This window comes from Equus quagga, chromosome 7 (genome assembly GCF_021613505.1).
Source record: "Equus quagga isolate Etosha38 chromosome 7, UCLA_HA_Equagga_1.0, whole genome shotgun sequence".
NCBI classification, from domain to species: domain Eukaryota; kingdom Metazoa; phylum Chordata; class Mammalia; order Perissodactyla; family Equidae; genus Equus; species Equus quagga.
This window is the reverse complement of record NC_060273.1, coordinates 70125461-70153413: the sequence shown is the minus strand read 5'-3', so window position 1 is coordinate 70153413 and position 27953 is coordinate 70125461. Positions and strand designations below refer to the sequence as shown.

Genomic DNA, 27953 nt, shown 5'->3' with positions numbered 1-27953 from the left:
ATGGGTTTGTGACACAGCCACAAAATTAACTTGAAGGTGGGGGAACTACAGTAGTCCCCTCTTATCCAAGGAGGATATGTTCCATGACCCCCAGTAGATGCCTGAAACTCCCAATAGAATCAAACCCTATATATACTATGTTTTTTCCTATACATACATACCTATGATAAAGTTTAATTTATAAATTAGGCACAGTAAGACATTAACAACAGTAATAAAATAGAACAATTATGTCAATATATTGTAATAAAAGTTACTGTAGATCTTAACAACCTCAGCATACAATTTTTTTTTCTTTCCTTAAGTTGAGAACTTTCACCTTTTCACTTGAAGGAAGCCCTTGTGGCTTCTCTTTGGCATATCCGAATTGCCAGCATCTCTACTCTTGTGCTTTGGGGCCATTATTAGGTAAAATAACGGTGACTTGAACACAAGTACTGCAATACCGTGACAGGTGATCTGATAACCAAGACAGCTACTAAGTGACTGACAGGCAGGTAGTGTATACAGTGTACACGCTGGACAAAGGGAGGATTCACGTCCTAGGCAGGGTGGAGAGGGATGGCACGAAATTTCATCACGCTACTCAGAATGGCGCACAATTTAAATCATATGAATTATTTATTTCTGGAATTTTCCATTTAATATTTTCAGACCATGGCTGAATGTGGGTAACTGAAACTGCAGAAAGTGAGACTTCGGACAAGGGGGGACTACTGTGCACTACAACGCTAAAAGGTGTTGTGTGTGCATCTTCTAAAAAATGAAAGTGCCATTTATCTTACTTATTAGGAATAGATACTAGGCTCATAAAGGATATTAAGAATGCCTTCTCTATAGGAGAAAAACTTTAATATAAATCTGATTATATATTTATATAGTTTTAAATAACTTAAAATCAACTCTGCTCTAGCAGACTTCTCTGAAGAACAAACACACAAAGGAATAAAGGTGATTTATGAAGTAATTTTAGTGAAGGCAAACATAGTGTGCCCTCATATTAATTACACGGTCCAGGCTGGATTATCCACAGGTAATCCACACAGAGGAGCCGAGCAAATCATCCAAATAGAGGACGATCCAAACACCGACACATATTGCCTTTCTCACAAACTTCCTTCTCATCTTGTCTGGAAATTGAGAGATACACGGGACCGTATGGATCGTGCGTGTTCTCTCCCACGATCCTGATTAACAGGATTTTCAGATATTATACCATGTCTCCCAGATTGTATCATGTCTCCTCTTTAATGCACTTTATTTCCCTGTACCCTAGATCCCTATTAATAATAAGCCTGTAGCAGTGCAACGTGTTTTAATAGGCTAGATAGCTCATGTTAATTCTTTGGGCATAGACAGATATACCTTTACTGAATAACTGGCTAACTGATGGGGCATTCAAGAGAATAGCTAAGAATATTCTAGAGTTACCAAATCAGCAGAGAGGAGTTGACAACTCTGGAGTAAGAAGAGCTGATGCTTTTATTGATTGATTGATTGATTGACAGTTAGTGATTGGGAGTATTCAGATGGCCTGCTGAAAAGTGCTAGAATCCAGCTAGACCAGCGGATTCTCAAAGTACTGACCCCAGACCACATCAGCATCAGCATCACCTGGGAACTTGTTAGAAATGCAAATTCTAGGGCCCCTCCACTGAATCAGAAACTCTGGAGGCCAAGCGCAGCAATCTGGGTTTTAGCAAGCCTTCCAAGTGATTCTGAAGTGAGCTAAAATTTGGAAACCGCTGAGCTAGACTTACTGGGAAGAAGCTGGCTCCAGACCCATAGTGTGCTTGATTTTCCTGTGGTTAATCCAGTAGTTCCCAAACTTTTCTGCACATTGGAATCACCTTGGGAGCTTCAGAAACTACTGATGCCTGTAGCCCAGCACTAGAGATTGTGGTTTAATTGGTCTGGGATAGAGCCTGGGCTTTGGAAATGTTTTAAAGATCCTCAAGTGATCCTCAGGTGCACACAAGTTTTGGAACCACTGGATTAATAAAAAGAGAACACATATATTAGGCAAATTTTATTTCCAAATTTCATTCAAGGAAATTTCCTGATTATTTCAGAGGAGTGGAATGTTGTCATAATAATATTGCTTAAAATTTAAGTTCAATACCCTATCTAAAGATCTTTATTCTTGTAAACTACATCTTCTAAATTAAAAGAGGCAGTTAATTCCCACATTATTTTGTTTGCAGGAAATCTGTAATTTTGGAGTCAACAAGAGTCTGTGTCACTCTTCTCATTAAATATTCATCTATGCCATTTAGCTGCCCAAAAATGGCATCAGGAACGCCTACACAAGTGGAAAGGAACCATCTAAGTTTCTGTGCACTTGAGATGGCCTCTGTGATGGTGATTTTTGGCTGCTGTGGTAAAGATGCCTCCCCCTCATCTTCACTTCCAGCTTCATCAGTATTTTCACTGGCCACCATGCCCTGGATGACCTCTGTGTCCATCAGCTCCTGAGAGATGATGAGATCATCATCTGCAGTGACAAAGTCCTGGAAATTTATTTCATTTGGGACACAGGTGGCAATAGCCACTGAGTGCCACAACTTTTCGATGGCAATATCTGGTTCAATAGCTGCTGCTTCTGTGTTAGAATCTGTCAGTTCCATAGGGATGATGCCTGCCTTCTGCCAGCATTTCACCACTGTGGACTGCTTGACTGACCACCACGCTGCAGCAATCATGTCAATGGCCTGCTTGATGTCCACTTTTCCTTGATCCTCATTGCTGTTGAGCTTGAGCAGGATCTGTTTTAGAAGGTGGCTCCTGTACAGCACTTTCATGGTGTGAATTATGCCAAGATTCAGTGGCTGCAGGACGGCAGTACAGTTTGAGGGCAGGTACCCCACTTGAATCCTTTCCAAGCGTGGAAGCATGTTGTGAGCAGAGCAGTTGTCGATAAGCAGGAGGATCCGGCGTTCCGCCTGCTTCATCCTGGTATCCACTTGTATCAGCCACTCATTAAACAGATCCTGCGTCATCCATGCCCACTGGTTGGCTCGGTAATCACAAGGGAGGGAATGGACGTTCTTGAGGCAGCGTGGGTTGGCTGACCTACCAACAATCAATGGTCTCATTTTTTCAGTCCCTGAAGCATTGCAACAAAAGAGTGCTGTCAACCGCTGCTTTGCTTTCTTGCCCCCTCTACAATGGTCCCCTTTAGCAGCAAGCGTGTGCTGGGGAAGCAACTGGAAAAACACTCCTGTCTCATCAGCGTTAAAGATATCATCTGGGCTGTAGTCAGCAATCAGTTTTATAATTTCCCCTGCATGCCACTCATTAACCTTATCTATTCCTAGGCCATTCATTAATCTGTCACTATCCTCTCTACAGACTGCTTTCAAAGCAATTCCATGGCGATCCCTAAATCTGTTCAGCCAGCCCACACTTGCTTGAAAATTGTTATAGCCAAGCATGTTGGCCAAGTTCAGTGCTTTTTTCCGAATGACAGAACCAGTCACGAGAATGTTTTTGGCATGGATTTCTTGAAACCAAGCAAAAACAGCCTTATCAATGTCGTCATAGAGAGCATTCCTCATCCTTTTCCGCTGGGGTCCCACAGTTGCCTCCCGCACCTTTTCTTCAAATTTGACGCGATCCTTTAAGAATGTAGACAAAGTAGAAGGAGTGATACCGAATTCTTTTGCTACATCACCTTTCCTCTTGCCTGAGTCTACAGCTTCCACAACTTTCATTTTCTCCTCCAGGGAGAACTGCCGACGTTTCTTGTTCCCTTTGTTTGCCATCTCCACAGTATGAGGGCTGGGCCACACTACCAGGGCTGTGTCTGTTCGTCCTCTTGGCTTGTTTTGCCACAAGTGTGGAAAACTGAGAAGACAAATGGAGTACCTGTCAGGAACCAAATGTAATGGATTCCCCCTAAAAGATGGGTTCAGGTTTTTAAAAACCCTATTAGGAAATGATAATATAAGGTCAAAGTCAAGAGAAGATAGGATTCATGCTACTGACTTTGTAGCGATTACTTATATAGACTCATAGAATGTTTGAAATAGAAGAGCTCTTTCAGAAAATCTAGTTTAAACTTTCTGAGCCTCTGTAAAAAAAATAATGTCTACTCTGTCTACTATGAGCATAGACTGAAATAATAGATGGTAAAGAGCTGTGCAAATAGCAATGTATTGTATAAATTCAAAGGATTATTATCTGGTTTGCTTTATAGATACAGAAACTGAGGACTGGGGAAGGGGCCTACCCAAGTTCATACAGCTCAGATCTCTTGACTCAGATTAGTGCTATTTCTGCCACTTCATAGTCCTACTTGAAATTCTACCAAAATGAGATCTTCAAAGCTCTATGGCCATGTGGCTTGGAAGGATTTTCACTGTGGGAAGATGTTTCTGGTAACCACACATTCGTTTAACGACTATTTACAGGTGCCAAGTGATAAGGACACAGTGATGAACAACATAGTCAAGGTCCCTGCCCTCATGAAATATACAGTGTAGTAAGGGAGATAAACAATAAGCTAACAGATAGGTAAGACGATTACAGAGTGTGATATGTGCCATGAAGGAAGTAAACACCATCCAGCACTAGCAATTTTGGTAATTTCCTGCTTAGACCTTCTATCATGAGAGTCCTCAAAAGACAAGAGAAGCTGCTGTGACCTTATGCTGTGACTGCCCCTCCCTAAGGGCTGATTTCTACTACCACCTCCACACAGCTGTCTATCCATTCATGGCACCCTCCATGGGCTAAGCACTGTGCTCGATGACAGCCATACATAGATGATTGGAGCATAGTGCTTACCATTGAGGAGCTTACCAGGGAAGCAGGGACTACCAACACTAGAGTGTATGGAATACTATGCAAGAGGTTACAGAGTACTATGAACTAGAACACAGAAGTGGGGATGATCAACTGGGTGCGGCATGGATGGGCAGTATACTTCAAACAGGAAACAATATTGATGTTGGGCCTTAAAGTATAAACAAATATGAATTAGTGAGATGGAAGGAAATACGTGTAAAGGCAATGAAGTACTGTAGAAAACAAGACGGCACTGTCAGGAAGAAAGTCTTTGGAGAAGAAAGTAAGAGCTAAATCACAGACAGGCCTAGTAAGGATTCCAGCTTGATCCTGGGATAATAAGAGGTCTTTAGAGTTTCTTGGGGGTTTTTTGGAATGACATGATCAGATTTGCACTTTAGAAAGAGTCCTTTGGTTGCAGGGTGGAGAACCTAATGGGTAAAGTCCACTTTCCTAAGAGGTAGCCCTAAATCTGAAGATAAAAGCAGGCTAGGCTAGCAGGCCATAAACAGTTGGGATACGTTCATTTGAGTCCAAGAGGAAGCTACTGAAGGATTTTAGGCAAGCAGAAATATGCCTGCTCTGTGAAGAATGGAATGGAAGGGTGTCAGAGCAAAAGCAGGAGAGTAATCAGGAGGCAGCTGCAGGAGTCCAGAGGTGAGATAATGGTGGCCTGGATTACAGTAATAGTGGAGATGGTAAGAAGTAGTAAGTTTGGGGCTGTTTTTGTAGATCTTGCTGATAGACTGGATGTGAGTTGCAAGAGGAGTCAAGGATAACTCCCAGATTTCTGGCTTGAGCACTGAGCAGTCCAGCAGATGGTGGCCATTTACTGACATGAGAACCAGTTACTGAGCATATACTTGGTAAACATAATTTGTTACTTTATATGCTTAATACAGCTTACATGTGGCAAGACTGGGCTTCAAACCCAGGGAGGCTTACCACAAAACCAGTGTTCTGAACAGTATAGAGTGCTATACAGCTTGTTCCGGGAACTACGGCTGTTGAGAAGAGACGTGGAAAGAAAATGAAGCAAGAGCCAAACCAAAGTCTTGTAGGTCAAGGTAAGTTTGAATTTTATTCTAAGTGAACGAGAAGACGCTGGAGGGTCTTAAGTAGCGAGCGACCTAATTAGACTTACAGTACAAAAAGATCAATCTGGCTGTTGTGTGGAGAAAAGATTGTAGAGGGACTAGAGTGGAGGTGGGGAGAAATTTCTTAGTCCAGGCGGGGGATACTGGTAACTACAAGACTGGTGGCAGTGGTAGATGGAGAAAAGCGGGTAGATTAGAAATACATTTGCAAGATAGTGAGGGTCGTGAGAGGACTTGAACAAATGTGGGACAATCTGTGACAGTGGCGGGAAAGGACCATACATTCCTTATCTGATTCCGGAGCCTCTCCACCTGGCCATTCAGCTCGTTCTGAATCACTCCAGGAACTCACTGCCGTTACTGTGTGTGGGACGGTGGGGGGATGGATGGCGAGCGGGCCGAGGAGGGCGGATTGTTGCGGCGCCAAGAAATAAGAACCCTATCCTGAACGAGTGGGGACAGACTGAGGAGGGCTGGGGTCAAGGCTTGAACACCAGGTGGGGAGGGTGGTGCTGGGGCTCCCTAGGGCCCGACGCGGCTTTGAGAGGTGAGGCGGGGCCTCGACCCCTCACCTCGGCGCAGCCCCGCCCCAGTTACCTGAACGCCCTACGGCAATGCCCCGGCACTAAGTGGCCCGGGCCTCCCACCGCGCGCGGGCGCAGCTTCCTCCTCCTCCCGGAACTTCTAGCCGGAAGCTGTCCGTCCGCCTTAGCAGCCCCTGTCTAAGCCTCTAAGCTGTTCCTATGGGCCCGCCCCTGAGCTAGAGCTGTACTGTTGCGCTTGCGCAAACAGTCGCACGCAGTCACGCGCCGCCGGCTGCTTCCGGTGCACCGCGAGGGCTGCCGGGACGGGTCTCCCTGGCGATCCGAGGTGTGCTGCCGCTGCTGCCACAGAGCCGGTCCCGCGGCGACGCCCTTGTGCCTGCTGTCTTCCTCGGGCTCCCCGGGGCTTGACCCCCCGGGGCCCTCGGCAGGCGTCGGTGAAGAGCCTGCGGAGCGAACCTGTGCTCCCACACCCGCCCTCCACGACCCCATATCGCAACTCCAAGGAGGGGGAGCGAGAAGGGCCGTCGCGACTCCGCGCCCTGTGTCGCCGGGCGGCGCCGCGGGGCCGGAGTTCAGATAGCCCCCGGGATGCGCGCGCGAGCCCTCGCCTCCACTTCCTTGTTGCCACTGTCACGACTGGAGCCGCCTCTCGCCGACAGCCGGGAGCGCGAGTGCGCCCGCCAGCCCCCTCGTCGAGCCCCCGGGCCGGGCGCCTCCGGGAATGTGAGCCGCGTGGCTTGCACGCTCCTCCGGGTAAGTCCCGCCCTGGAGCGCCGCTGCACCGCGAACCCGCGGGTGACCTCGAGCTGGGTGCTGCACCTCTCTGAGCCTTGTTGCATCTTCCACAAAGTAGGAACAGGGAGCCTTCGTCGTGTCTTCCCGCATTCAGTGCCTTTGGGATATCTAAGACCCAGAGAGGGAAAGGAACTAGCCCAGAGTCGAACCGTGACCCATAGCTGAGCCGTCACAGCCCATCCCATGAGGTTCCGAGGAGGATCTGATGGGATAGTGAAAGTGTCTCTCAAATTTTAAGTACTGCCCTTCACCCTGTTTTACAGATGAGAAAACGGAGGCTTAGAGAGAGTAAGTAGATTGCTCAAGGTCATAGAGCTCTGTGCGGATGCTATTAAAATGTGTAGCGTAAATTAGAATCCTGATCTTCTCCCCTCCAGAGCCCTTTGTTTTAACCTTTATATTATCCTGCTTTTTTTTTTCGTCTTTTTGCCTTGGCGTACTGAGGCCTAGGATCTGAAAACAGTTTTGACCCCAGGCTTAAAATGGGGTAGTCTCTTCCTGCCCGCACCCCATGGTGGTTGTAGTGACGTTGTTTCCTGACTTGTTTTGTTCTGGGTGCTAAAATCTTATATGCTGTTTTTTACAGATGCTCGCCTGCAGTTATTGCTTTTCTCTGCAAGACTCTCAAGAGCTGAGAAGTCCATTATTAAGGGCAAAAAAGCACAGTCCCTACATAGCCCTGATTTGAACTCTAGCTTCCTTTACCCAGTGAAGGCACTGGCCTGTCACTTACCCAGCCTAGTTATGGGTTATGTTCTCTTTCAGGGTTGCACTGCGAAAGAAGGCAGGGTTGTTGGTTTGTTGGTTTTTTTTTTTTTTTTTCAATGGGAAGAGATAGCATTTAGAGATGACACAGAACTAGAAGGAACCTTAGGAATAATGTGTTCTTAACCCCGGGGTAGACCTTTAAAATTATAGGTGAAGTGTTGTTTGTCTGCATTTTCTAGGGGAGGGTTTTTCGTTTTCACAACATTCTCAAAGGGATACTTGCCTCCCAATACGTGAGGAGCCACTGATTTCAACCTCTTCATCTCATGTAAGGAACAACTGGAATTTAGGGCGGGCGATAGACTTGTCTGACATCACATGGTTAGAGTTGAGACTTGGATCCACGTCTCCTGACTCAACATGCAGTGTCTTTTTCTCATTATACCGTATCAGATCCTTCATCATTTGTGGACTGAAGTCTAAATGAGATGTGAATGGGCTTTGTAATACACAGATCAGTCCTGCATTTACTACCACAACGCCCTCTTCCCATTACCCCAAATTCTCTTCCAGCAGATTTTCAGGAGCCGCTATATCATTTCCCTCTCATAAAATTCAAGTGGTTTCTGGGAACCTTTCTCCCTCCAAGGGTTGAGTCTCGTGGGTAAAACTCCAACTTAGAACGTGGCCACAAGTAAACTAACTCTTCTTTAACTAGTTATTCAGGATTTTTATGTCATCTTTTTCCTGGGAAAAGCTATTAGTAGATTTTTTTGTTTCTTAGGCCACTGCCAGAGAGCTAATGTTGGTCTGTCATATTACAGTTTAGACATGAGCTGTCCAATACCGTAGCCACTAGCCATATGTGGCTGTTTAAGTTATCGTTGCGTAAAACAAAATTAATTCTGTTCCTTAATCTCGCTAGCCATACTTCAGGTGCTCCATAGCCATAAGTAGCTACCATATTGGAGAGCACAGATACAGAACAGTTCCATCATTGCAGAAAGTTTATCGAACAGTGCTGGTTTACAGGGTTGCTGGGGGAGTTGGGGAGCAGTGTACTATAATGAAAGAAGGCTCAGAGAGTTGAATTTTTGAATAGAAAAATCTGTCTTTTAGGTTCCTATTTGGGTGTGGTGGCCTTGGGCAGGTCGTTAAGCATCTCAGCCACAGATTCTTCCTCTTTAATAATGAGCCCTTTCTTTTGTGTGGCACTTGAATATTCTCAAATAGAGTTACGTCTGTCATATCCTTCAAGGATTTTCACTGTACGTCTGTGGTAAGGTGAGTGAGACATCTCTCTTCTCATACGTGCGAGAGTTGAACCTAAAGCAGCTAGAGGACCTGCCCAAAGTCACACAAGCTGGCAGTGTAAAGAAATCTTTTACATATAGGCACTTACTGCATGTTTGAATGAATGATTAAATGCATCAATGAAGCAGTTTGCCTAAGATGATGAGACCTATGAGGGAGGGTCCAGAACTTCTGACTCGTGCCCAAGTATTCCTTTCACCTGTTACCATAAGGAATTCTTGTAATGTGGGGCTCGTCTTTGAGTTGAAGAATTAACTGTGAGTATCCCATGAGTCAGTATAAACGAAAGGGCCGTGTAAGCTGTGATCCCAAATTTGTCCGCTCAGAGGAATCCCTGGGGCACTTGTTAAGCATACAGATTTCCATACCTTCTAGAGATTCTGATTCAGAAGGGCGGAAGTGGATCCCTGGAATCTGGATGTTTAATAAGTACCCCAGGTGCTGCTTAGGATCCTCTGAGTTTGAGCCTTGAGGCCCTTGCAGAGATAAGGGATCGTTGGATTGGCAGGCTCCTGTCCTCTTAAGGGTAGGTTCTTGAAACTTGTTTGTGTTTGACTTTCTTCTAGCCATGGATGCATCATATGATGGTACTGAGGTAACTGTCGTGATGGAGGAAATTGAGGAAGCCTACTGTTATGCCTCCCCTGGGCCACCCAAGAAGAAGAAAAAGTATAAAATACATGGAGAAAAGGCGAAGAAACCCAGGTTAGCCAACGTGTTTTGGTAGCTGGCATTTATGAACAGAAGCTGCTTGGAGAGCTGTGTTGAGGAATACTTTAGCCTGCGTCCAGATTCATTCAGAGTACCATGTCAGTTGTCTCTGGATGGGCGGTGGGGTTGTGGGGAGAGGGAGGTGGAGAGTGGCCGATTGATGCCAGCTGTGCAGAGGAGTAAAGCGTGTGAGTGATAACTAGCTTGTGTAATCAGTCCCGTAAGTAACCTTTCCCCTGAGAGTGGAATGACAGGGCATCTGTGTCTGTCTTTGCTCATAGTGGGCTTTAAAGCCAGTCATTCCTGCAGAAAGGTGGTCCGTGGAAAGGTAAACCAGACAGCCTTCGCTTCCATGTGTCTGGATGGAGAAACCTCTATGCACTGTCTGGGGGTGTTATACAAATGCTCCTTCACTTCACTCCCTATTTACATAAATGCTTTGAAATGAAAAGCTGGGTCTTGTATTTACCTCTTCACTACTCAGACGCTAACATTGTACTATTTACTGGTTGACTGAGGGGAAACCTCAAGAAGTCCTTGCTTCCTCAGGTCGGCTTACCTTCTATATTATTACGACATCTACCTGAAAGTGCAGCAGGAGCTCCCCCACCTCCCTCAGTCTGAGATCAATAAGAAGATTAGCGAGAGTTGGAGGCTTCTCAGCGTGGCCGAGAGGAGTTACTACTTGGAGAAGGCCAAACTAGAGAAAGAAGGTTTGGATCCTGTAAGTGATTTTTTTTTTCCCAACTAATTTCTCCATTGGTTCCATGGTGAAAGCCTCCGGGAGACAACCCCCTGTTCTCCTGTGTCCTTTTCTTTTCTTGGGGAAACCTTGAGTTGAGGCCCTTTTGTCTTTTTTGAGTCTGATATTGTCTCTTTCCTTTTTGGTGGCGCCCTGCGCTCTTGTATCTTCTTTGGTTGCAGCAGCACAGGGAGCTGACATTTTCTGAGTATCCACAGTGAGCCTTAGGTTCCTTTTCTGAGTTTTGGCATAACTTGGAGCCCCTTATCCTTATGGATAGTCTTGTTTTCCTTTAATATAGTAGCTTGTGTAGGAATTTCTCTACGTTGAGTTTTCACGTTGTCACTCGAATGTAGTGTAATGAATTTGTGTTGTGCCCACCCTATCAGGTAAACATAATTAGCAATTGGGCTTGCATGTTTAGAGGTAGATACAGCTGGTTTGTATAATGCCACATTCTCTTGTTACCACTGGCGGTTGTGAACTATGCTAGAAGCAAAAACTCAGGGTTAGAGCCAAAGATGTTAGAGGAGACAGAGGCTTTGAGTGCTTGGATTAAGAAATGAGGAAGCGTTTAGGTTTGTGTCTGTCAGCCGTTTTGGTATTTCTAGTTCACAGTAATGAAATGCACTGACAACAGTTAACACTGCTGGTTTTTGTTATGTTTTGTTTTGTTTTAACTGAAATTCCTGCAGGAAAAATAACGTTGTTAATGCAAGTTGAAACCTTTTAACCTTAACTCATTTGTTTCAGTTGAAGCAGTTGTCTCTAACTTCTTTATTGATGATGTAGAGCGAAGGTTCCTCAGGTGTGCAACCACTATGTTATGGTAGAACAGGTTGTATTTTCCGTTAATGGGGCCCATCTGCCCCTGCCGTTTAGCTTATTCTGTCCTTCCTGGCTTGGCATGCCTCTTCCTGGAAGAGCTTTGTGTCGCCTGCAGTCTAGAGGTGCCGCTCCCGCTCCCTCCTCTAGATGATTTGTTTATAAAGTGTGAGCCTGGGAAACTCCCTGTGGGGGAGGGAAGGTGGAGTCTAGGAAAAGTACACATACTCCCTTTGGTTTCCCCATTATTAAGTCAGCAGTCTTTTCGCCTATGATACAAGAAAATTTTACCTAATCCTGGAGTGATAAGGTTTTTAAAACTAGACGTTAATGTAAGTCTCTATTAAGACTTTTTACAGAAATTTAAGTCATCTGCAGTGGTTTTCCTTATTTGTATGCAAATTTGTATCTACTGTCGTCTCTACCACTACCACCAAGAAGATGAATAGATTAGCTCTGATGTTAACTAGCTGTGACCTCGGAAAGATCACATATCTCTGAGTCTTGGTTTCCTCATTTGTAAAATGGGGATGATAGTATCTACTCACAGTGTTTACAATAGATAATGTAGAGCACTCAGCTGAGTTCCTGGCACACACTGATTTTGTCAGTAAATATCACTCTTCAGTGGATTAAATGTCCAGTGACCATATAAGAAAAGGTGGCACTTAATGAGCCTCTGGGCTGTACCATGACTGGGTGAGGCTTTATGTGCTGTGTTTGACTTCTCCCTGATTGCTGGCGTAAAGGGGAGACCCTCTTGCCTACACGCTTCAGGAGGCCGTCAGAGACCTCGTGGCATGCTGTCTCCTTGGCGGCCCTTCAGGTCTCCTGCCTAGTGGTGGGGCCCATGGTTCCAGTGTTGTTCTTTCCAGTCTGTAAGATGAATGTCATTCAGGCTGCCCTGGTTTCTCTGTGCTTGGATTTGTTAAATCCAGACCATCTTATGCATTTGCCGCCGTTTAGTCTTGTTCTCTTGACCTGTCTGCTTCAAAGGGTGACTTGAAAGTGTCATTTCTCCATTATTTCTCCAGTAAAGTCTCCATAAAGGATTCGATCTGTCTGCTTTCATGTTTCATCTGAGTGCTTCTTTTAACTTCCATCTCTGAGTGCTTCCTTTGTACCCTAAGTACTCCCATCGACTTCTTGCTTTTGATTTAAGAATCCTTCTGTAATTGACTTAGTGTTCCTTTTAAAAGATGCTTTTGAAATTATTTGTTTCATTTAATTTGAGTTCTCACTTAATTGTTCACTTCGACTTTTTTTAATTGGGTAACTTTCAGTTTAAATTGAAAAAATAAAACAAAAGCACCTTTTCCTTGGTGCCAATTAGCCATGCAGGATTGTGCTTCTAATGCCTGGTCTCCTTGCTCCTTAGAAGACCTGACCTTTGCTACTTTCTAATTTTGTGTTTTGGCAAAGCTTACCTCCCTGAGCTTCAATTCTTTCATTCATCAAATGGGAACAGTAATAGTACCTAACTTAATAGTGTTGTTTTTAAGGTCAGGAAAGATTTTTCTAAACCTTAAGATTCTAGGTCAGTGTTAATATTTGTATTCCCCCCCTCCCCCCCAAATTCAGGCCCGTGTCAGATAACCCCTTCTACATACACGTTCTCTCATGAAGCCTTTTAGGCTTCATGATGTGTTCATCCTCTTTGTAAGTCTGGGAGAAACCAGTGATGCCAGAATCCTTGCTTGCTGCCTTGAGTTCCAACCTGACCTGTTGTATTTTATGCTTTTTGGGGTTTTATTGAGCATTGTACATTCTGGTGTTTAAATCTTCTGCTCCTTAGAAATCCTAAAGTATCAAAGCTGGGAAAGAACTCATAAATAGCCCCATTCAGCTCCCTCATTTTACAGATGGAGCAGCAAGCGCTAAAAAGGGGAAGGGATTTGCTCACGACTGTGCCAAACCTGGGATTCCAGCTCACAGTTTCAGATGTCAAGATGAGTGCCCCTTCCAGGGTCTAATCCACATTATCTGTCTCCTGGGTGACCAAGCAAGTAAGGTACACTGGCTAAAGTGTGATTCAAATGAAGGTGACGTTGTTGTTGACAGAGGCTGACCCTATCTAAGTCATAGGTCAAGAGAGTGGAATCTTTCTGCTCCCTTTTGCAGGAAAAAAACCCCCAGAGCTCATAAATGTACATCCATGTGGTCTTACTCCATTTATCTCTGCTTGTCTCCCTTTTCCTGGCTTTCTCGTCCTCAGAACTCTAAGCTCTCTGCACTGACTGCTGTGGTTCCAGACATCCCAGGTTTCCGCAAGATCCTGCCCCGTTCAGATTACATCATCATCCCCAAGAGCAGCCTGCAGGAGGATCGCAGCTGCCCTCAGCTAGAGCTGTGTGTGGCCCAGAACCAGATGTCTCCTAAAGGACCATCTCTTATGTCCAGTACTGCGCCGGAGACAGTGTGTAGCCACGCAGGCATGGCAGAGCAGTGCCTGGCTGTGGAGGCCCTAGCTGAGGAGGTGGGAGCCCTTGCCCAGCCAGGTGCCGTACAGGAAATTGCCACCTCAGAGATCCTCAGCCAGGATGTGCTCCTGGAGGAGGCTTCCCTGGAGGTAGGGGAGAGCCATCAACCTTACCAGACAAGTCTGGTAATTGAAGAGACCTTAGTGAACGGCTCACCAGACCTCTCCACCGGAAGCCTGGCTGTGCCCCACCCCCAGGTTGGGGAGAGCATGTCAGTGGTAACAGTCATGAGGGTAAGTCACTTTGGTACTGATGTCTTTTGCTTTATCTGGAATTAGTAAAAAGGCAGCTAGCATCACACAGTGTCATTCTGGAACAGTGGTAATTAAGAGTACTGTGGCACTTCTGGTAGGACTGCAGTCCTCTTGAACCTTTTTGCCCCTGGACTTGCTCCAAAGATCTCTCCAGTTTCTTAGGCACTCGTACCAACTCCTCTTGCTCCCGTAGCTGGGATTTTCTTCACATGAGGTAGCACATAAGGTACATTAGTAGGAGGGATGGAAAAGATATTTGGGTTATTCATGAATCAAAGCCAAGATCTGTCAGACTATCAGTATGAGTCAGGGTTTTATGTTCCCTGAAGATTGTTTCAGCAAGCACAATGGCACGTTGAACTGTCTAGGAGAATTTTCAAATAGTCTTTCTGGGCACAGAGTACATAGGAAGAAGGAAGTTCTCTTCAAGGCCAGGGTGATGGGACTCAATAGCTGAGAAAGAAGGGGGAGGTCTCTCTCCAGTGGCTCAAGTGTCATGCCAGTGGAGGGGAAAGAGCACCTTCAGTGATCACACAGCCTGGTCCCCTGGAAGTAGGGGAGCTGCCACCATGCCCTCTGTTACCCTGGGTAGGATGGCATCCTCACAGAGGTACGAGTTCTGCTCAGGCTGAGAGGACCAGCGTACTGCAGCCCCGGGGCCAGGACGGATGAGAGCAGGTCCCCCTGCAAGGGAATCCATGCCAGGCCTACATCCATTTTATTATTTGTTCCCTTAGTGAGATTTATGATAATGAAGCATGCCTCTGGCCTGGTTAAGGCAGATTGATAAGGTGCTAAGAGCATTTGACAGGGTCAGAAGAGTTGTATTCTTTCACTAACTGCTTGTGTGATCTCGGGAGGCCTAAGTGGAACCTCAGTTTTCTCATCTGTAAAATGACGATAGCACATTCCCTGTGCTAGTGGTTTTCTCTGTCTTTATTTCTTCATAATTAAACTCTTTATTTTGAGATGTTATAGATTCATTTTTTTAAAGGACATTGGATAAGCTTATCGTCTGTGTGTGTTGGACTTGATCAGTCTTCCAGTGTTGTGGGTGGCACTGGGGGTTCTTCACTCCATCTCAGTAAAACTGTCCTTCTCTCCATGTGCCCACAGGATTCCAGTGAGAGTAACTGCTCGGCACCAGCCACTCAGTTCATCATGTTGCCTCTTCCTGCCTACTCGGTTGTGGAGAACCCCACCTCCATCAAACTGGTCAGTGTTGGGGTGTTAATGGAGATAGGGCTCCATAAGAATTCTCTTCCAGATAGTTTTCTAAAAGCTTTAACAGCCTTAGGACACCGGGACTGGCAGAGATCTCAGAGTTACCTGGTCCAGGTATTCTTAACTGGGCTGGGGGAGGTCGGTGAGTGGAGCTCCATGGGATCCATGAACTCCTTGAGTTATGGACAGACTTCTCCTCCGGAGCGTTTTCCTGGGATAGGTTCCATGGCTTTTATCAAATTTTCAGAAACATACATGGTTTAGGAAAATTGAGGGCCATTGGTCTAGTTCAATCCTGTTAGTGTACAGTTTAGGAACAAGGCCCAGAGAAGAGAAAGGACTTTTTCTCTGTGTGATTCAAGGCTACTGAGCTGCAAAGGACCCTGGTCTTTTGATTTTCAGTTAATGATTTTTTGTATCACACACTGCAGCATCTGGGCTGAGATTTATCCCTAAATATTTCATGTTTCTTTATGGTATTATAAATAATATTTTAAAATGTTTTTGAATATCTGATTGTGCAATACTAATATAGAATAATACAATTGATTTTTTGTGTCTTAAAGTTGTATCCTGCAACTTTGCTGAGCTCAGGTATTCCAGTAGCCTTTTTGTAGATTCTGTTGCATTTTCTACATAGGTGATCATATTTGTGAATAAAGACCGTTTTGTTTCTTCCTTTCTAATCTGGACTCTTTCTTTTTTTGAAAAATATTTCTTCTTTTTTTTTTTTTTGGTGAGGGAGATTGGCCCAGAGCTAACATCTCTTGCCAGTCTTCCTCTTTTTGCTTGGGGAAGATGGTCCCTAAGCTAACTTCTGTGCCAGTCTTCCTCTACTTTGTATATGGGATACTGCCGCAGCACGGCTTGATGAGCAGTGTGTAGGTCCACGCCCAGGATCTGAACCTGCAAACCCAGGCCGCCAAAGCAGAAAGTGTGAACTTAACCACTACACCATGGGCCAGCCCCTCCTTCTTTCTTTTTCTTATCTTATTACATAGTCTAGGACCTCCAGTACAATATTGAATAGAAATGGTGAGAGCAGATATCTTTACCTTGTTCTTCATCTTAGGGAGAAAGCATTCAGTCTTTTACTGTTAAGTATAATATTAGCTGTAGGTTCTTCATAGACACCCTTATCAAGTTTAGGAAGTTCTCTTATATTCCTGATTTGCTGGGAGTATTTATCAGGAATGGATGTTGGATTTTGCCAGATGCTTTTTCTGTGTCTCTTGAGATGATTGTATGATTTTCTTTTTTAGTTTGTTAATATGGTTAATGTTGTTTTTTTCAAATGTTAAACCTGCATTCCCAGGGTAAACCTCACTTGGCAATGATGTATTATCCTTCTAATATATTGTTGGATTTGATTTGCTAAGATTTTTGATTTGCTAAAATAGAATTTTTCTGTCTGTGTTCATGAGGGGTGTTGGTCTCTAACTTTCTTTTGTATGGTGTGTGTGGTCTGGTTTGGGTGTCAAGGTGGTGCTTACTTCGCAGAGTGGGTTAGGACATCCTTTCTCCTCGTGAGTTTTCTGGAAGCGTTTGTGCAGTGGTGGCATTGTTTCTTCCTTAAGTGTTTGGTAGAGTTGCCAGTGAAGTCACCTGGGCCTGGAGATTTCTTTGTGGGAAAGTTTTTAATTGCAAGTCCAATTTTTAAAATATACATAGGACTAGATATATATCAGATTATCTATTTTGAGTGAGGTTTGGCAGTTTGTCTTTCAGGGAATTTGTCCATCTTGTCTAAATTCTCGAATTTATTGACATAAAGTTGTTCAAAACATTTCCTTATTCTTTAAAAAATTGTGCTAGAATATACATAACATAAAATTTACTGTATTAACCATTTTTTAAGTGCACAATTCAGTGCCATGAAGTATATTCACAATGTTGTGAAGCCATGACCAGTATCCCTTTCCAGAACTTTTTTGTCATCCCAAACAGAAACTCTGTACCCATTGAACAGGAGCTGCCCGTTGCTTCCTTCCCCTAGTCCCTGGTAGCCTCTCTTTCACTTTCTGTCTGTGGCTTTGCATATTCTAGGTGCCTCATATGAGTGGAATCATGCAGATGTTGTCCTTGTGGTCTTTTTCACTTAGCATAATGCTTTCAAGTTTCATCTGTCTTGTAGCATGTATCAAAATTTAATTCCTTTTTATGGTTGAATAATATTCCATTGCGTGTATATACCACATTTGGTTTATCCATTTGTAAGCATTGATGGACTTGTTTGTTTTCACATTTTAGCTACTGTGAATATTGAACTTGGTGTACAAGTGTCTATTTGAGTCCCTGCTTTCAGTTCTTTGGGTGTATACCTAAGAGTGGAATTGCTAGATCATGTGGTAATTCTGTGTTTACAGTTTTGAAGAAACCCTTATCCTTTTAATATCTATGGAATCCATAGTGATTTTACTTCTCTCATCACTGATACTGGTAATTTGGATCTTCTTTCTTTTTTTCCTGATAAGCCTGGCTAGAGGTTTTTAATTTTTTTGGTTTTTTTCAAAGAGTCAGATTTGGTTTCATTGGTTTTGTTTTGTTTTTCTGTGCACTTGAAAAGAATGTGTGTTCTGCTGTTGGGTGGAGTGTTCTACATGGTTCAGATTAGGTCAAGTTGATTGACAGTGTTCAACTCTTTTATATCCTTACTGATTTTCTGTCTACTTGTTCTGTCAGTTATTGAGAAAAGGCATCCACCTATCATTGTAGAGTTATGTTTCTTTTTGCAGTTCTATTAGTTTTTTGTGTTGTGTATTTTGACTCTGTTATTAAGTACATCAAATCAATGTTTAGGATTATTATCTTCTAAAACTCTGTCTATGGATAGACCATATATCCTTAGATAAGAAAGTTATATTTTAAACAAGAACAGCCACTGCAACCTGATTCTTGGAGAAACTCCTGATTTCTTCTGAGCCCTTGCTCTCTTGGAAATTACTATTCTTTCATGGTCTAATAAGTGTCAGCCAAGCTCTTCTAGAAATTGTTTTATGAATAATACTTAAGAACAAGGGCCACCCCAGTGGCGTACCAGTTAAGTTTGTGTGCTCTGCTTCGGCGGCCTGGGGTTCACAGGTTTGGATCCTGGGCAGGGACCTAGCACCACTTGTCAAGCCATGCTGTGGCAGCATCCCACATAAAATAGAGGACAATTGGCACAGATGTTAGCTCAGAGCCAATCTTCCTCACAAAAAAAGAAAGAGAGAGAATGAAACATCAGCCTTGAACACTAGCATTTTTTTCTAAAGTCACTTCTGTAAGCTGCTGTTTAGGAGTATTTCCAAGTTCATGGTAGTTTACTTATAGAACTAGCCTAACTTAAATTTTTACTCTGCGTTCTGGGAGTGTTCAGAATGAATGTTCTATATGAGGCCACAGTCTGAGAAAAGATAAGAGATGCTTTATATCCCAGTAATAGTAGTCTGTCACAAACCTGTAAAATCTTTTACAGTTTACTCAGCGATGTGTTTCCTCATTTGCTCCTCAAGATATATCCATGAAATAGGAAAGGCAGGTGATTTTACAGAGGAGGACTCCCAGGGCCCAAGAGCTAAGGTGACTCATTCAGTGTGTCAGTGATATAGTTGGAACCCAAAGCCAGGCCTCTTTCCCTGGTATCACACCACTTCACATGCATCCTTGACCTGCTACCGCTATCATAATCACCTTTTCCTTGGGCCTTGTGGCAGAAGCAGCCTAGTGGCAGCTTGGTGTTTCCCCAAGGGAGGTTTGTGCTTTTTGGTCAGGCCCGGGAAGCTGGGATTATTAGCTGAGTAAACCTTCATAAGTGACAGAACAGATCTGACAGGGAAATGTTTTCTTTCCAGCATTAATCAAGAAATGGAGCATGGCTAATTTCTATTTGTAGCTGAAATGTCACAACCCATTGTAATACATTGTGTTCAAAGGGAAATCATCAGAGATGGTGAGAGCTGGTGGCTGAATATATTCATGTGTAAATAAGTAAATTCTGTTGCGTGCCAAAGGACTTGGTTTCTGTTGGCATGCCCTCTCATTTTTTTAGTGAACATAGTCTATTTTTATCTCTCTGAACCCTAGGTTTTAGGTTCTCTGATTTTTAATAAGAATTAAGATGAAACAAATTCTTTGAAGTGTTCAGAGCCATAGGGTGCAGCTGGCTACATGGAAGGACCTTTGGACCAAGAATCAGAGATCTGGGCTGTAGGTCTAGCTCTGCCCTGGAGTCACTGTATGATCTGAGGCAAAGCATTTAACCACTCTGAACCTCAGTAATAGTAATACCTACTTCGTAGCATTGCTGAGAGCATTAAATGAGATATTGGTAAAGCGTTTAGCACTGTGTGGTACTCTGCTTAATTAATAGCCACTGTTAACTATCTTTATTCTTCTAATACCCCACTCTGTAACCTCGGGCAGCTGTCCTTCCTCATTTGAACTCTGTTTCTCCATTTCTAAAAAGTGAACTAGTTATATCTTAGGATCTTTTCAACTCTGACCTTTTAAGATACCATGAATTGGCTATCCTTCTGCAAGCTTGTATCCTCCTGGCATTGTTGTGGTTATAATGGTCATCAGGATCTGAGAGAACTTAGACTGTGGTGTTGATTCTGACTCACTGTTTTCCTTACAGACCACTACGTACACCCGCCGGGGCCATGGGACATGCACCAGCCCAGGTTGCTCCTTTACTTACGTCACCAGGCACAAGCCACCTAAGTGCCCTAGCTGTGGTAGCTTCCTAGGAGGGAAGTGGATCCCAAAGGTAAGGTCCATTGGCCTTCACTGCTGTGGAAGCCCTGCAAAGTAGGCTCTTCCTGCTCCCCTTAAGGACAAGTGACTTAGAAAATTAATACTCATTTTTATTTTCTGACTGTACAGGTAAGTCAGTTACATTGTAGACCATTTAAAAAAGAAAGAATAAAATGTTATCCATAATCTTACGTAATCGTTTTACAAAGAAAAGCCGTTATTAGTAATTTTGGTGTATTTTCTTCCAGTCTTTTTCCTGTGAGTGTGTAAGTTCTGTATCTTGCCTTTTTTCATTAACATATCATGCTATTAAATCTTCTTCAAAAACGTTACCTTTAATTGCTTCCTAATTTCCCATAAATGACTACACCAGGTTGATTTATTCATTTCCTATTAGGGTTAAATTTTTAACAGTCCACCTGCTTATTCAGATGACATAGCTCATGTCTTCTTACTCATTAGCTCCATGTCCTTTCAGTCTCTTATAGCTCTTATTGAAAGTTTAGGTCCTTAACCCAATATTTAAGGTCTTCCATAGTATAACTTTCCAAATGTATACTGCTTTCTCTCTCTGTAAATAAATGATGCTCAATAAATAAGTGCATGTCAGAGCTGTGCCCCTGTGAAGTTCATTTCAACACGTGTGTTTTGATACCTGTTTTATGTTTGACACTCATGATATGAATAACAACATACTTGGCACATTTTTGATAATGACTATACATTATTTAGGGCCAAAATGACTAGAATCGTCAAGGATGATTTTATACAGGAGAGAATCTTAAAGGATCAATAGAATTTGGGTAGGTAGAAAAGAAAAGAGAGGGCATGGTTTTTGTAAGAATAGCTTAGGCTAGGATTCTGTTTGTCATGTGGTTAACTAAGCCTGGTCCAAATTGATTCATGTAGAGAAAACTTAGATAGCGCTATACCTGTTAAGTTCCACTCGGGCCGTTTCCACAGAACATCTCTTGATAAATACCAGGTTGGTGACTTTTGCCCTCTGGCTGAATGTTGGGGTTCAGGGTAGTACCAATTCTGGGAGACAGAGTAGGTTAATAATTAAGCAGTTCTTCAGTCAGCTTCCTCAGTTCAAAGCCCTGCGGCCCCAGTTTTTAGCTGTGTATACTTGGGCAAGTTATTTCATGTCTCTCTTCTTGATTTAGGTTTCTTTTCATTTGTAGGTGGGAAGTTAACAATAGTGCCTACCTTATTAGGGTTGTTGGGGTCACATGAGATGATCCTTGTAAAGTGGATGGCGCATTCCTAGTATGTGTTAGATCCTCAGTAAGTGTTCACTGCTATCATTATTGGCAGCATTCTGATTGTTGTCTCTGTTGTTACTCTTCATGTTCTCACTTCAAGGGGCAGGAAGGACCTAGTGCTAGTGCCTCTCAGGAGGTTTTGTCAAATTTCTTGTGCCCATCTTCTCTGGTGTGGTGCTGTGAAGTCATTCAGTTTATTCTCACCCTAATTATTGTCCCCAAAGTGTACTTCTTCAGCTGCAGTAGGGAGATTGAATTGGATAGTGGTCAGAATCCTCCTTGGCGCCTCTTCACTGACAGCAGGTCTGTCAAATGACCTTATTTCCTGTGCTTTTGCATAGAAGACTCTGACTGATCCTGTGCCCTTGTCGTCTTCAGATTCTGTTTTTACTTTGGCTTTCTTTTCTTTTTCATTTTCTGTCTTTTCCCCCCTTTGATTGAAATAACTTTTGAGCCATGGTTCTCTTCTGAGATCAAACTCACAACATGAAAACAGTTTTTTTCTTAGCTAGTTGTCCCCCATCTTGACTTGCTGTTTCAGAATTTTTTCTTCCCCAAAAGTTTTTGTAAGAATTACCAGGTACCTGGTGGTGCATCAGTTAAATTCACACATTCCACTTCGGTGGCTGGTGATTCGCCAGTTTGGATTACAGGTGCGGACCTATACACTGCTAATCAAGCCATGCTATCGCAGGCATCTCACATAAAATAGAGGAAGATGGGCACAGATGTTAGCTCAAGGCCATTCTTCCTCAGCAAGAGGAGGGTTGGCAGTGGATGTTAGCTCAGGGTTAATCTTCCTCAAAAAAAAAAAAAAAAAGAATTACCAGGTTTAAGATTCCAAGATATCTTAATCTCATAGGAACAGAATAAGTAAGTGTGAGAAGAAAAAGGGTAACGTTTTAGCATCAATGCACTAAGAATTTGAGTTAAAGGTGGCTTTGGTTATCAGCTAGTTGAACTCCCAAGTTTCCAGCTGAGGAAAAACAGATTCAGGAGAAATGACTTATGTTCATATAGCTAATTATGGCAGCGCCCTTTCCACTAAACCACACTTTGCAGGCATTGCTATGTTGGTTAGCTGCAGAATCTTAAGATTTCTTGGGTTCTGATTTTTGAAGCAGCAAGTATAAATAGTTTCTAAAAGCTCCAAATGTGTCCGTGTCGGTTAGGAAATGACTCACCTTTTCTTGTATTGTTCTAGAGTTCATACTGGCTAAAATTAGCCCAGGAAATGTGTGGCACAATTCCCAATGAGTTGGATGGAACAAAAGATGGTATATAAGGCTCTTTAGCTCAAATCCTTACTCCTATGGGCTCTCTGATAGTGGTAATTGAGGTCTCTGAGTGGGCAGCTGGTAATATTTGCCTTCCATCTTGAAAGAAAGTGACATCCAAGAAGAATAGACTGAGTGAAGGAAATGTGAGATCATCAGCTAGAATTTTTTCCTCTGATTGCTTAAATTATCCAATCTTCCTGCAAAGGATTTTTGTCTAAAATAGCCTACTTAGTGGGCAGTGTTTCACTTAAAGATCTCAGGGGTTTAGTTTAAATTGTCTCCTGTTTTTTTGCTCACTTCTCCCTGTCCAGCAGTCGGTAAGCACTGTGCAGTTTACTTGAAATCTTTTTCTCTATTCGTCCTCATGGGCTATTACTGTGTGTTAGAATCTGAGAATGCTTTACTGGAGGTTTCTTCAGGTTGCCTGTACTGGTCCTTAACCAGAGGCAGTGTGCTGCCCTGGGGGCTTTGGAAGTGGAAGGGGTTTTTTGTAGCCTGTGACTGGGAGATAATACTGAAATTTAGTGACAGTGGCCACAGATGCTACGCTTCCTGCTCTGTGAAGCACTGGGCCACCCAAAAGACTGTCTTGCTGTTGTTTACAAACAGTGAGAGCCCAACTTTCTTTTATTTCGTAATGGGGAAATGAGGGTTCAGATGAAGCTTGCCTTAGGTGGCATGAGTAATTAGGTGTGAAACAGAGCCTAGATGGAACCCAGCTTTTGTCTTTTATGTCTCCTAGTTTATAGTGCCTTTCACTATTCACACGGAAGAAAAAACCCTTCTGAGACCTATCCTGGAGACAACCACTGTTTTAAAAGAGTTTCGTGTGTGCCCGTATATAAATATATTTATGTGTGTGTATATACGTATATATAAATAATACTGTATTTCCATAGCAGTGCTGATTGGATAAAAGCTAAAAGGCAACCAGGAATTTAAGTAGGTCTATCTGAGATAGCAGCTGGTATTTTTACTGAGTTTGAATATTTTCTAGCCTGTAATTAATGTGTGAATTAATTTGACCCAGTGAGAAGTTTGTGGCATCTGTATAAGTCAGCCTTAAGATTCACCTGGAAGAATCTGGGACAAAAGATAGCATTTTTCTCACTGGAGTTGGAAACTTTGAGTCTGTCCATGTGAGGTTGTGCCCACATTGGGATTAACTGAATCTCATAAAGGAAGCACCAGGATAAACAGTGTAAGACTTCTAGGACCAATATGGCAATGTGTCATCCTCTTTCTAGACATGGGGAAGTAGGCTTTAAATTGCCAACGTTTGTTCCCTGAAACCTAAAGAGGCATGTCAATAAGAAATGTGTTAGGAGGAGAACAGCTTTATCCTAACTCAGGCGTTGAATTCTACAGTGAGAGGGACCTGAAGCCACAAGACTTGGATTCAGGTCAGTTTTATACTTGGGATCTTAAGTTAGCATCTTCCTCTCTCTCGGCCTCAGTTTCCTTATCTGTTACCCATACATCATTGTTCTAAAGGTCAGATGAGAATATTTGTGAATGTCTTGTCAGCTGTAAAATGCCATATGCATATAAGGTATTCTTATTTTTTTCTAGGAAAAGTCAGCAAAAGCCAAAGTGGACTTGGCTTCTGGTGTCTCCTCCAAGGGCTCTGTGGTTAAGAGAAATCAGCAGCCTGTCACCACTGAGCAAAATCCCCCTAAGGAAAACGCCTCCAAGCTGACTCTGGAGAACTCGGAAGCTGTAAGCCAGCTCCTAAATGTGGCTCCTCCAAGAGAAGTGGGTGAGGAGAGTGAGTGGGAGGAAGTGATCATCTCAGATACCCATGTTTTGGTCAAGGAAGCTCCTGGGAATCGTGGTATAGCGGCCACTAAGACGCCGGTGGTCAAGAGTGGTGTGCAGCCTGAGGTCTCTCTGGGGACAACTGAGAATGACAGTCCTGGACCAGACATACCATCGCCAGCTGAGAGGAGCAGCACCTCCAGTCCACTCCCTGCTCCTAAAAAACCTACAGGGTAAACCAAACCGCTGTGTTTATGTATGATAGAACTGTGTTTGGAATGGCAGCTTGGGAAATGCCGTGTTTGCCTTGTCCTCCGTCCCTCACAGCATTCCTGAGAGAGGCAGCAGAGCCCACTTAGTGGATTCTGTTTTAGAGGTATGGAAACCAAGGCCTAGAGACCAGAATGGTTTCCCTCGCCTCCTGCCCTCTGCTGTCCATGTACTGCTGTCAGGTTCCTTGAACTTCTTGTCATTCTCTCTAAAGCAGTTATTAGGGTCTTGCTGGTACAGGCTGTGGGCGGTATCGCGAACTAGTATCCAGTCCTGCATACTCTATATAGAAAGAGAAGCCTTATTAAGGCGCCTCATAGAAAGGTCCCTGTTCTGGTGATCAGAGAATTCAGTTTTGGTTGTGACTCTGTCTCTGACTTCTGTTTGACCTTGGGCATAGTCACTTCATGCCTGTTCTCTCCTCTGAAAAATCTTGAGTTGGGTATTAAAAAAAAAATCTCATCCTCAGTGGCAGACTGTACAGACCGAAAAAGATCGTGTGTAAAGCATGCAGCCCAGCACCTTGCGGATAGGAGGAGGACTGTAAGTGTGGGCTGTGTTTCCTCCCCTTTTCCTCCTTAAAGGCTTAACCAGCTTCTCCATGTACCCCTTCCCAGAAGCGGTTGTAGTCTTGCAACTAAAGGCTCTTATTTGTTTATATCATTGGTTCTTAATGGGGAACACTTTTGTCCCCAGGGGATATTGTGGCAATGTTTGAACATGTTTTTGGTTGTTACAACTGGGTGGGGGCGGGATGCTAGTGGCACCTAGTGGGTAGAGGCCAGGAATGCTGCTAAACATCCTACAGTGCACAGGACCGCCCGCCACAACAAAGAATTATCTGGCCCAAAATGTTAATAGTGTCAAGGTTTAGAAATCTGGTTTATATTATCATGACTTTTAACAATTTTATTGTTGCATAGGAAATATATTCATATGGTTCAACCTCAAGGTACAAGGAATATACACTGGAAAGCATCTCCCTTCTATCTGATCCTTCAGTCATCCATTTCTATTTCTCACAGACCATCAATGTTCCCAGTGTTCTGTGTTTTAGAGATAATTTTAAGCATATAAACAAATAGTTGTGTGTATATATGTATGTATGTGTATGTGTGTATATATTTTTCCCCACTATTTTTTTCACAAATTGTAGCATAACATGCATATTTCTACATCCTACCTTTTTGTTTAACAACATGCCTTGAGGCGGTTCTGTATCTTCAGAGAGTGCAGCTGTGCACTTCAGACCTTTTGTTTTGGGCAAGTGGATCACTTCAGCAAGTGGGTGTGGAGGCCTTCTGTGCTGCAGGCTTTGTGCTAGCCATCGACATCGGAGCTGCAGAGATGAAGAAAGCATGGACTTTGTTCCCCAGGGTCTCTAAGCCGCCCTCATGTAGGAGACTGATAGGCTTTAAGTACTTGGTCTAATTAGAGGCAGATTAGATATTATATTATAACTACATTAGCTGCTGGTGTTCCACACTGTAGGTGCTGTTTTGTACTTTTTTATCCTCATAATGACCCCAAGAAGTTTATGTAATTGCTGTTCCACTTTACATGTTAGGAACTTGAGGTTAGCAGAAGAATGAAATGGCTTGCCCAGGGCCACACAGCTACTTACTGCTTTCATTTGAACCCAATCTAAAGCCTGACAGTTTAACCACTACACACTCACTCTAATAAAGTGCTCTTTGGAGATTTCACGTTGGCTTTCTTCTCCTTGGTCCGAGATTTCTAGGAGATTTCCCTTCTTTTTTTTCCCCCAGAGTCGACGTACTTACACCTGGGCCCAGAGCCCCAGAGCTTAAAGGCAGAGCTCGGGGGAAGCCCTCATTACTGGCTGCAGCAAGACCCATGAGAGCAATTCTCCCGGCCCCAGCTAACGTGGGCCGAGGCAGCAGCATGGGCCTGCCCAGGGCCAGGCAGGCCTTTCCCCTGAGCGGTAAGGGCTGGGATGGACCTGGGAGGAAGGGCTGTCTAATGGAAGAGGGGTGGAAACGGGGTGGCAGGGGGGACGTTGAGAGTGGAGATGAGAGGCTTAGAGAGGCTCTGAATGCACTTAAGTCACCAGTTTGGCTCCTGGTTGTCTCAGATAAGACTCCCTCTGTGAGGACTTGTGGCCTGAAGCCAAGCACGCTGAAGCAGCTGGGCCAGCCCATCCACCAGCCATCTAACACTGGCGAGGTGAAGGTAAGACCCATTCCTCAGGGGGAGCTGCGTGGGGACCTGCTCTGAGAACAGGGCTTCCATTTGGTGTCTCAAAGCTGTCCACAAAAAGCCTATTCTTATGCTGGTAGACGTCTGGGAGGAGGTTTAGTGTGAATGAGTTATCTTCTTTTTAATTAATTTCTTTTTCTTGTTATAAAATGAATGCTTGTTTTTAAACTTACTTAGAAGTAATTTAAAACTTAGGAAAAGGGGCTGGCCCTGTGGCCCAGTGGTTAAATTCGCGCGCTCCACTTCAGTGGCCCAGGGTTTCACTGGTTCGGATCCTGGGCGCGGACAAGGCACTGCTCATCAGGCCATGCTGAGGTGGCGTCCCACATGCCACAACTAGAAGGACTCAAAAATATACAACCATATACTGGGGGGGTTTGGGGAGAAAAAGCAGGAAAAAAGTTAAAGATAAAAATGTAGGAAAAAAGATGCAAGAGTAAAAATAGTACAAAGAGCCCCCTTGCACTCTTTACCCGTAGACACCTATTGTTAACATATTAGCCTATTTTGCTTTATCATTTATGCTAATGTGTGTCTTCCCCATTATGTATGTGTGTGTATGTATAAAATATACGTAGTTCACTGTGTTTCTTAAGAATAAGAACATTGTTTCTGAAATATTGATATAATACTTTATCATTCATATTCCAGTTTTTTGTTTTACTGAATTCTGTCCTTTTGCACTCCAGTACAGTGTCCAGTCTAGGATTAGATATTGCATTTAGTTGTCATGTCTCTTCAGCTTCCTTTAAAAAAAATGAATGCATGATTGTTATAGAAAATATAGAAAATTCAAGTAAGGCAGAAAATAAGTCCCTTATGATCCTGCTACCCAGAATAACTATTATTGACAGTCTCGTGTGTGTGTGTTCAGCCTTCAAGTCCTTTCCTACATTTGTGTGTTTATTTTTTAATATAATTTTTAAACCAAAAAACATGG

At 43.5% G+C, this 27953-nt stretch overlaps 2 protein-coding genes across 3 annotated transcripts in view; one reads left to right on the top strand and one right to left on the bottom strand.

Moving 5' to 3' along the window:
• Positions 1-463: 463 nt before the first annotated feature.
• TIGD6 (tigger transposable element derived 6) lies at positions 464-6625 on the bottom strand. Its single transcript, XM_046665260.1, has 2 exons — positions 6483-6625; positions 464-3846 (listed from the first exon to the last, which is right to left on the bottom strand). The coding sequence occupies exon 2, from the start codon at positions 3762-3764 to the stop codon at positions 2190-2192; it is 1575 nt and encodes a 524-aa protein (XP_046521216.1). The 5' UTR covers positions 3765-3846; positions 6483-6625; the 3' UTR covers positions 464-2189.
• A 132-nt stretch (positions 6626-6757) lies between these two features.
• The window catches only part of HMGXB3 (HMG-box containing 3), a 44386-nt gene continuing 23190 nt past the window's right edge, over positions 6758-27953 (top strand). Inside the window, exons 1-10 of one of the 2 annotated variants that reach the window (XM_046665253.1) lie at positions 6759-7183; positions 9814-9952; positions 10508-10682; positions 13741-14238; positions 15376-15474; positions 20102-20233; positions 24338-24484; positions 24581-24756; positions 26563-26738; positions 26889-26986. In XM_046665253.1, the coding sequence (XP_046521209.1) occupies positions 9816-9952; positions 10508-10682; positions 13741-14238; positions 15376-15474; positions 20102-20233; positions 24338-24484; positions 24581-24756; positions 26563-26738; positions 26889-26986 (1638 nt within the window). In that variant the 5' untranslated portion in view covers positions 6759-7183; positions 9814-9815. Of the gene's footprint in view, positions 7184-9813; positions 9953-10507; positions 10683-13740; positions 14239-15375; positions 15475-20101; positions 20234-24337; positions 24757-26562; positions 26739-26888; positions 26987-27953 lie in introns of both variants that reach the window. The other variant, XM_046665252.1, reaches the window with a different exon arrangement.